The 10,134-nt window shown below is 38.9% G+C and overlaps 1 protein-coding gene across 1 annotated transcript in view; it reads right to left on the bottom strand.

The window, feature by feature from the left end:
- The window catches only part of SLC30A5 (solute carrier family 30 member 5), a gene marked incomplete at its 3' end in the record, with an annotated part of 30,851 nt that extends 22,773 nt beyond the window's left edge, over positions 1-8,078 (bottom strand). The window contains exons 1-2 of the mRNA XM_084233081.1: positions 7,881-8,078; positions 156-278 (exon numbers count right to left, since the gene is read on the bottom strand). Of these exons, the coding sequence (XP_084089207.1) occupies positions 156-278; positions 7,881-7,969 (212 nt within the window). The 5' untranslated portion in view covers positions 7,970-8,078. The remainder of the gene's footprint in view (positions 1-155; positions 279-7,880) is intronic.
- Between the last annotated feature and the right edge of the window lie 2,056 nt (positions 8,079-10,134).

Consider the following 10,134-nt stretch of genomic DNA (forward strand, 5'->3'; position numbering starts at 1 on the left):
TTAACCTTAGGTAATCACTTTTTTAGAAACAAGTATCGAATACTTGTTCAGAGCAATAAAATGCACAAAATATTCTAAATAAGGTTTCCTAATGATACTTAGTTAAAATAGAATTTTCAAAGAAATAAACAATAGTAAGGGAATGTCACACTTACCCAAGTTTTAATATAAAAATGAACTGAACTATGTGAACTACTTTTAGGAGATCATATGACTCAAAAAGTCCCACAGCCTTCAAAAATTTAGTGAAACATAGTAATACAATGTATTTCGTTAATCTGTGAAATAAAAACAGAAACAAGTTTCAATATCATTCAAATGACAGAGCACTCTAATTTTTTTCTTATCATAAAAGTAAGGTAAGTCTCTATAGAAATATAAATTCATATAAACAATAAATGAAACAAACAAACAAAAAAACCTAAGCAAATTCACCATCCTCATTGAGTAGCATTTTGGTACATATGAACGCTATAATAAAAGAAACAGTTGTTGAAAAAAAAAGGACAAACTAAAATAAAAATATTCTTGGTTAACTGAATTGCCTGGACTATTTTGTAATGTGCTTTCTAATCTAAACGTTTATGCTAAACAAAGAATAAAAAACAGAAACCAACCTAAAAGATTACACAATAGTAAGACATTATAGTAAGACATTAGAATGTTAAATGCCTTGGGTTTGCTCCTTCTTGCTTTGCTAAGTGATTGCAGTGAGGGTCCTCGCTGAAAAGTCAAGAACCTTACAGCAGCCAGTCCTGAAAAGACTCAAGAATCGGAAGGACCTCATAAGGGGAGCTGAAAAGATCATCATTCTAGGTAGTTAGATCTCCAGATTCCCACCCAGCAGAAGCAATCAGCAATCCCTCTTCAATCATGACAAGACATGAGGCTTACTCTGGCAAGATCTAGACACAAGGCACAGAAGAAAGGGAGGGTAAGGCAATGGGCTAAAATCATGGAGATTAAAAGAAGTTTCCCTTCTTAACCTCCTTCCCCCATTTAACTCCGATATCCTAACAGTCAGGCTTCCATCTCCCTGTAGGATAACCCTTCTTGAGAACCCTTCTTGATTGGAGGTTCTAGTAGAGGAGCATAGCTACTCATACACCTTTGACCAAGGAACGGGAACATCTCTGTTCCAGGGAGGCAGTCCTCTTGTGCCCAGCTCCAGCCTGCAGCTTTGTGAGGGATGCACATGGTGCCATGAGGGACGAAGGGGCCTAGCCAGCAAGATCAGCCCAATCAACCCTGGAGATCAGTGGAGTGACATGTCATAGCTAGATTGCTCTCACATCCAGGAGAACCTGTCTTTGGAGAAGCCCACAAGAGGACAAGTCCTCCACAGGTCTTGTAAGTAGTTCCTTAGGTCTCACTCAAATATGAATGCCAAACATGGTTAATCCTTTAAGGTGAATCAACAAGATCCTGTTCCTAATAAGAGTCCAAGCAAACAAAACACAACAACAAACAATTTAAAAGAGATCTCAGGGGATAACAGAAAATGATAGGTAAAGAACTATAAATAATACTCTGAAAAATAAGATTATCAGATCCATGAAAAAATTAAGCTACCATAAAAAGAAAAGAAAAAAGAGCTCCCAAAAGTGAAACTAGAAAATAGAGAAGCATCAATCTGTTTTCTAGCTTACTGGTCTTCTTTGGTCATATATCTCTAGTAATAATATATTTGAGACCCATTACTTATCTGTACATTATAAACATGTGTTCCATATTGTTACAGATGCTATCAAACATAAATTAGATATTAAAAAGAACGCTAAAAGGATGAGAAAGTTTAATATCCCCTCCCCATAGATTATCTTGTGTAGCCACTCAGCAGATCACATTTTAAGTTTACATCAACTAGATGGTAATACACTACAAAGGAGGTTTAAAGGATATACAAGGCCTATATACTGACAGGAATGAGAAGTCTCTACCAATGGGAGATAAAAACATTAAAAGCAGATGTATAAGTTTGAAGAAAATCTAAGTCAAACAGTAAAGTCACAATCTGATACACCATGGGGGCATCAATGTTTACAGGGTGGTATAAAAATTGATGAGTGTGAATCATCAAGGACCATGGTACTCAGTCGATAAGAGAGAGCTAAATTATAATAAACAGTAATTTGTTTACATGTACCTTAGGAAGATTTTGATGCAACTATTAAATTTCAATCCTTGAAATTTAGGATGGTTCATTTCCTAGGAAATCTAGGATGGATCATTTCTGATTTTAGTCAGGACAATGTCATACTAAATTAAATTAGATTTGGTGCAAAACAGTTTTTAAAATTATGAACATAATCTGGGGGTGCCTTTTGATAGTGTAATCTGGGGATTTGAATGATGTGGTGATTAGTCACCTAGAAGTTAATAAAAATGCTACTGTGGAACAACAGAGTCACATCCTGAAGCATAGACATTATTACTTAACTCACCTGTAGAATATTATAAACTTCATTACAATTTCCGTTTAAAAGATCAAGCAGATTTTTTGCGGTGATGAAAATGTACTAGAGCTTAGTTGTAATGAAAGTTACACAGGCATCCATTTGTGAAAAGTGCTAATTGGTACCTTTAAAATCTATGAATTTTACTGCATGTAAAATATATCTCAATGAAAAAAGTGTTAGAAATAAACTTAAAAGTGTCATTATAGTACCCCCCCAATCAAGTTTATTTGATTCTCTGTTATCTGTACCCTGACTAAAAACATGCAACATGGAACATCTACAACATGGAAAATCTACCAAATCCCTATCTAATGTCTAGGTATGAAAATAAATGTACATATGTACCAGTAAAATGGAACACTAACATTGGGCCTCCCCTGGTGGCGCAGTGGTTGAGCGCTGGGCTGCGAGGCTGCCCGCAGCCTCTGCAGTGCTGGTTCGTTCCCCAGCTGCCGGCGAGGGTCCCACAAAAAAAAAAAAAAAAAAAAGGAACACTAACATTAAGAGTTTTTAACATTTAGAGTTTCTCTAACCCAATTCCTGCACTCAGATTGCACAGTTGAACCCCAAGAGTACTAGCTGGATTCAAAAACACATCTCTGAAGTATGTTCTTAATATGTAACACAGAAAGTCAAAGTTCATCCAAGAGGCATTGAGGATTCCCATCTTCAAAACTGTTCCCAATTATGCATTCACATTGACCCACATGTACAGTAAAATCATCTTTAAATATGAAAGACAAAATGCATATTTAAACCTAACGTTAATTTACATTTTGACCAATTTAAGCTAGAGAAAAAAGTCATATAGAAGCTAAATACATTAACTTATTAACACATCAAATATTCTGATGATGGCAGCAATTCATAATTAGACAATAAAAATAACATTTGAGCTAGAAATCCTTTAACAGTTCCTAACATAGAGACTTGCATACTTTGTGCTCAGAATGTTTACCAAAGAATGCTAACTCTAATTACACTTGTGTAATATAGTAATGTCTAGTAAAGTATTATACTACACCAGCGGCATACAAGCTACTGGCAATTTTTTTTTTAAAGATTTATTTTTTTAATTTATAAAATAGCTGGGGTACAGGCCAGAGGTGTGGGAAGGTGAGAGGATTCACCAGATACAGAGTGGGGAACAGAACAGGCAGAATGACTGAAATACACTGATGAGGGAAGCAGCGGGCGAGACAGGAGAGGTCTCCTGCGCCATGTGGGAATCTCCCTGGCCAGCCGGGAATTGAACCCGTGCTGCTGACAGCCTCACAATGCTGCGCTCAATCCACTGTGCCACCGGGGAGGCCCGCTACTGGCAATTTTGACTTAGCAGCAGTCCAGTTAGGACTTCATAATAAAAGAAAAGAATGAAGTAAGTAAGGGAGAAGCTCAAAACCTCACGATTTACTTGTTAAGCTCTTAAGTAGGTGTAAAAATAAGGCAGCAGGATATACTCAAGGACAGAAAAAATAACACTATCAACTAGATGGGGAAACAAAACACAAAGACCAGGAAAAATAGAAGTAAATGAAAAATCACAGCATTGTAGGAACTCTTGATGTGAGCAAAGAGTCTTGTATATCCTCTAGGGTGTTATTTAGCAATTCTTCAAATTGTCCTTGCTTACTTACATAAAATGCCAGATGTCATATGCGGTCAATGATACCTAAGGGAAGCCTGACAGGGTACATTCAGATATGCTTTCTCTCTTCCTGGTAAAAGGGCAAACTGCAGCTGGAACTACTACTTCTGCCTTCTTTCTGCTTTTAAGGGAGAACTTTTATCTAAAATTTATCTAAAAAATGTTTTTGGAATGTTAACATCATCTGAAAAAGTTACTCATTTTATAACAATCCTGAACAGTGAATAGTGTCTTACATTTAGTAGACACTTGAATTTATTGAACGAGTTGAATTTGAGTTACAACACTGAATTTTTTCCTCCTGAGGAAATGTGAGCTGTTGCACTAGGCAAGCCCTAAGGAGGTTTGAACTTAAATCTGAATTCCATTACATCCAGAAGTTCAGTAAATTTCAGGTGTTATATAGCAATTACTATAACGACACTTTTAAGTTTATTCCTAACACTTTTTTTCAGGAAAGCCAATACAGACAAAGGGCAGAGAGCAAAGACAAAGAATCTGGTTCCTTGAGGTGGAACAATTACCAACAATCCCCCGTTTCTTTTATGTAGCAAGCCCAGGTTCCTATTGAAGTTCTCTTGATTTGGTTACTTACAACAAAACACATTTCTAAGCACTATCCAAGACACTAAATACCTATGTAATAGAGATCTTGCCTTCAAAGAGTTTGAGGTTTAAGAAAAGCAGGCAAAAAGTATTTATGTGACACAGGTTAGAGTTCTAAAGGAATCGATATGGAAACAACTAAATTGAACCTGGGAAAAGAAGGTCATCTTCAGAATCTGAGATGGCTGTGCATTAAAAAGGCAGCAGGAATTATGAAACCAGGAAAGAGTATGTCAAACTACAGAGAGCAGTAAATGCAAAATACTAGTACTAGGAAGTTTTTGAAGAAATGACTTGTATATAAGTTCAGTTCACCAAGTGATGCTCTAGTAAGCCATTATAATGAGTAAATTACATTAAAAAAAGGTGAAGCAACATGTAAAATTATTTCCAGATAATATTTGTTAAAGTATCACAAAACTAAGAAAGTTGACACTGAAGAATGGCAAGACTCAGTCATATGCAACTGGTAAAATACTTCCTGGTAACATTACTATTATCTTTCTGACACTACTATCTTTATCCCCTTTTTAAATTTTGAGAGATCACAAAATTCCCAAGTAGTTGGTTGTTTAAAAAAAGTTTTAAATAAAATCATTCCCAATTTCTTAACAGGTGAGCAACTGGGTATATCCTTCCTTACCTCTCCCTCTTTATCTCTTCATAGGAACATACATATATTTTGGATACATTCACATTTATCATTGTAGGCATATTTCAATATTGCGGTGTGATTTTTCACCAAATACATATTGATGATCATTTGTTACCATCATTAAGTTAGGAAAACTATTTTAACATTTAGTTAGAAGTTGGATTCTTTGATTTTAAAGTCCCAGTTAAAGTATTCCTGTTGGGCTAAAGATGAAACACTATCTAAGGTCAAGTAACCATATACTAATCAATAGACATTTCCAGTTCATGCTGCAGAGAGAAAAAGTGAACATCTTCATTTACTATTAGGAGTAAAAGATGGGAGTGGGGGTGGGGTGGTGGTGAGCAAGGTCCATCACTAAGGGGCAGTGGCTCTCAGCAACTTACTGACCTTCTGGGCGACTTACAGTTCCAACCCACCTTCCCAATTTATAAATCATTTTTTTCCATTAACTAGCTTCATCAAAAATGTCACTGGTCTATTCTGTGAAGGATTAGAAAATCTCTGGTACTCTGAACCTGAAATTTACTGAACTTCTGGATGTAATGGAATTCAGGTTTAAGTTCAAACCTCCTTAGCTTTTGCCTACTGCAACAGCTCACATTTCCTGAGGGGGAAAAATTCAATGTTGTAACTCAAATTCAACTCGTTCAATAAATTCAAGTGTCTACTAAATATAAGGCACTATTCACAAGGCAAAGGGTTATTGATTCCTAGTTCAGTTACCAGGTGTGAGACCTTGGGAAATGTACTTAGTTTTTCTACTTCTCAGTTTCCTGATGTGGGAAATAAGGATGCCACTATCTTGGTCTACAGCACTGTTGTAATGATTGTAAGATGCTGTACTCAAAGCTCTTGTAACACAGGAGGTGCTTAATAAATGCTGGCTAACACCTCTGCTCTTTACTGCAAAGAGGACTTACAGAGCTAAAATAGAAGCATTTTAAAACAATTCATATTTGTGAACACAAGCATAAAAATATCCACAGTAAAGGGACATGTCAGGTTTTGTTGCAGATTATAACTGCTATTTGAGTTTTAATCCATATAAAGGAAAACTCTTGCTACCTGGAATCTATTAAAAATCAGTTGAGTTGAATTTGATACTGCAAAGAACAATAGGCCAGTTCTACTAAACACACAATGCAAATAAGTAGCCAAAGAACTGTACACCACATCTAAAGACAATAAGCTGATTAAAAAGAATTTAAAAAGAATTTTAAACTACTTTAAAGGAATTTCAAGTTCATAAAAAAGTTGCAGAAATAGTGAACCCTTTATCTAGATTCTCTAATTATTTAATCTATCATCCCATTTACCTTCTTTCTTTCTAAACAGACTTTTTCCTTGAACTCTTTAAGAGTAAGCTAAATACATCATGCTCCTTTACCCCTAAACACTTGTATTTCTTAAAGACATGGACATTCTCCTATAAAAGTCAGTAGTTATCAACTTCAAGGAATTTAACATAGATAAGACTTTAATCTAATCTATCGTCCATAGTCCAATTTTGTCAATTGACCTGGTAATGTCCTCTAGCAATTTATCTGCTGCACTACCAAACCCAGACCAGAATCCCTATTTCATTTAGTTGTCATGCTCTCAGTAAATAATATCTGATATGCCTTTGTCAAAATAATCTTTAAATTTCAAAGGAAGTATTCAATGATGAAAACCACCTCATTAAAAGTGAAAGCAATGAATAGCAGTTCCAACCAAATTTCTGGGCCATGTTTTATGCATCTTTGACACTACCTTAGAACTCAGGATTAGATCAGTAAGGACACATTTGAAAGTGGTCACTGTACTTACCTCTTGTGGATTAAAGGGAGCATTGTGGAGAGAGGTAAAGGGGACTTTTCACTTTTCTACTCTATCAATTTCTGGACTGTTTGATTTTTTTTTTTAACAATCACCACGTTTCTTATTAATAAAATAAAACCAAAAAGTAGAAGAAAATTAGATGGGCTGGATTCTTGATGTGCGGGGTTAACCTGACCATCGAAGCTCATCTGTTTGTACTTTGGTTTCTTTGCCAGAAGAGACAATGATGACACTAATCCCTAAGTCATGCAGAGGCGTCAGAAAAGTTAAGGAGCCACCAAACTATTTCAGGGAGAAACAGAAAACAGAAATATTTTTCATAGATCAGAAAAAGCTCTCCCGTGAACTGGCTGGCAGTTCTATGGCTGGAAACCTTAGAACCTTGAAACCTTGCCTTGAAAACCAAACACCCTCAAGTAGAACCTGGAGGATTCATTCTGCAGCGGGCAACAGATGAGCCAATGAAAGCTACGGGCGGCCTGGAAGCAGTGGGAATGAGGACGGAGGGTTCTGGGGCGCGAGCTGCACCAAGCAGGCGTTCCGCGCTGTCAGGGGGACGGTAGGGATGCGGGCTCCACCTGCACCGGGCTGGAGTCCCGGGCAGCGGCCGTCCGGGTCCGAGAGCGAGCCGACGAGCGCAGGCGCGGAAGAGAGCAGCTCGGGAAGCGGGAGCCGATCGGTCCCTTACCGAGCACTGGGCACGTCCACCGGCCCGAGGCCCCCGCCACCGCTACCAGCGGGGCCGGCTAGCACGTCCCCGCCGTACTTCTCTTCCATCCCGGGGCTCAGGAGCCACCGCTGCTGCCCGTGCCGCGAGGTCTCCTCATGTCTCGCGGCTACTGCGGAACAGCGGGCGCAGGCGCAGGCGCGTCACTCCCCCATGGCAGCATAGGGTCCCCCCAAGTTGGACCGGCAGCACCGCTGTCCCCGACTCCCGCTCACAAGCACACGCTCGTCGCGACTAGGCCGCGGGCAGTTCCGGCAGCGCCGGGTTCCCAGGAGGCGCACAGCAGCAGACGTCGCCCGGCCACGTCATCGGCCCAGCAGCCTTCACTCCCGGGGGAGTGCCCAGCCCTGCGCCTGCGCAAGACAAATTACTCGCCTTTCTTTGCCCTTTCTTAGGCTCCTCCCACCGGGGGTGACGTAATGAATCCTCGCCCCCAATAGCCCCGCCCATTAACGCAGAGGCCTGCGCACAAACCTGTTCCTGCCGCGCCACCTATAGGCGGTCAGGGACTCAGCGGGTTCATGAAACGTAGAGGTGGGGGCATAGAAATGCACAATGTATGATTAATTTGAACAGCATTTCTTTTAAATTCTGCCTGCTAAACTGTGATGCTTAATCCAGGCACGTCTGCAAAACCAGGCCAGGTAGGCCCAGGTCTGTTAGGGTTATTTTCTGTTGCCAAAAAGTTAGGAAGTGGGCTCCTGTTTCTCTTGATTTGAATCCGGCTCTGCCTCTTATTAATTCTGTCGGTTGGACTTTATGTGCTTTAATTTTCTTAGCTGTAAAGTAGGAGTAATACCTATATCATAAAGTCGTTGGGAGGATTATGTATGTTAACACATGACAAGTTAATATGAATGATATGTCGTAGTAAATGTTAGCTATTTTTATTACTCATAGGGAAATTTGGGGGCCGGGATGAAATGATGTTTTGAGCAGTGTAAAGGATGATTAGTTTTCAATATTATACATTTATTTTTTGAGTAGAAGAACTGGGGTGTAGGCGAGAGTTGCAGGGGGTGAGGATTCACCAGAGACAGAGTGGGGAGCAGAACAGTGGATTTACTGAAATACACTAGTAATGGGAGTAGCGGGTGAGACAGGAGAGATCTGCTGCGCCATATGTGTGTTAGCTCCCTGGCCAGGAGCCAACTCAGGCCATAGTGGTGGAAGCTCTGAGACTTAATCCCTAGGCCACCAGGGAGGCCTGGCAATATTATACTTAATGAAAGTATACACAGAGGGTCTTAATAACATGTAAAAAAATGAGGAATCAGTCTCTGCTGGAACTTCATCATCTATTGTAGAAATTATTTAGCAATTTGAGAGCAAGCCCTGGCTGTTAAGATTACACTTGAAAGGCACAAAGGCTAAGGTCAAATAAGGTGTGACATGGATATAACCAGAAGACTCGCAGATAAAATATGACCTAGATCTTGGATAAGGTTTTGGACATGGGAGAAGGGCATTGTGGGTAGACACATCTTATGTGTCCTGTGTAGAATACTGTATTTAAAAGGTGAAGACACATTTTTTTTTTCCAGATTTGAGGGAAATAAGTGTGAAGATATAATATTCCAGCAGCTGTCTTGTGGGCTTAATTGTTTTTGATTAAACTTTTAAAAATTGAAGTAGTATTAGTTTACAATATAGAGGTTTCAGGTTTACAGTCTTTTATTTGGGGGGTTTTAATTCAGGATCTTTCATAGCATGTTTGTTTATTTAATTTGTATTAAAACATCCATATCGTTTGCCTGCTTCATGTGATAGTCATTGGTCCAAAGTGGGGGGGGGGGGTGGATCTGGTAACATTCCCCATTTTCACCAAGGGACTTTTTTGTAGCAAATTTTTGGGTAGCAATTTATTTGTAGAGTTGTTTTCTATCAGAATGGCATTGTAAGAAGTAACTATTGTTTTTTCACAGAGATAGCTTAATTCCTTCAGAGTTCAGGGAACTAGTAAAATAACATTTATTGAGATTAAATTTCATCCAAGTGGAGCCTGAATTCAGCTGATAATTTTGACTTAGTGATAACTCCACTTTGTGTGTATGTGTGTGTTTATGCCAATATAAGTACATTTCATACTTTTTTTTTTGTGGTGGAAGTACCTCTGCTTTTTTTTCTTCCTCTCCTCATCCCAATCTGCTTGGGTTCTATGTTCATCCCTCCTCTGAAGCATCTCTCTCAGGGATATTTTTCAGCCATATGTTAA

Source organism: Talpa europaea (assembly GCF_964194135.1).
Source record: "Talpa europaea genome assembly, chromosome: 5".
In the NCBI taxonomy this organism is placed as follows: Eukaryota; Metazoa; Chordata; class Mammalia; order Eulipotyphla; family Talpidae; genus Talpa; species Talpa europaea.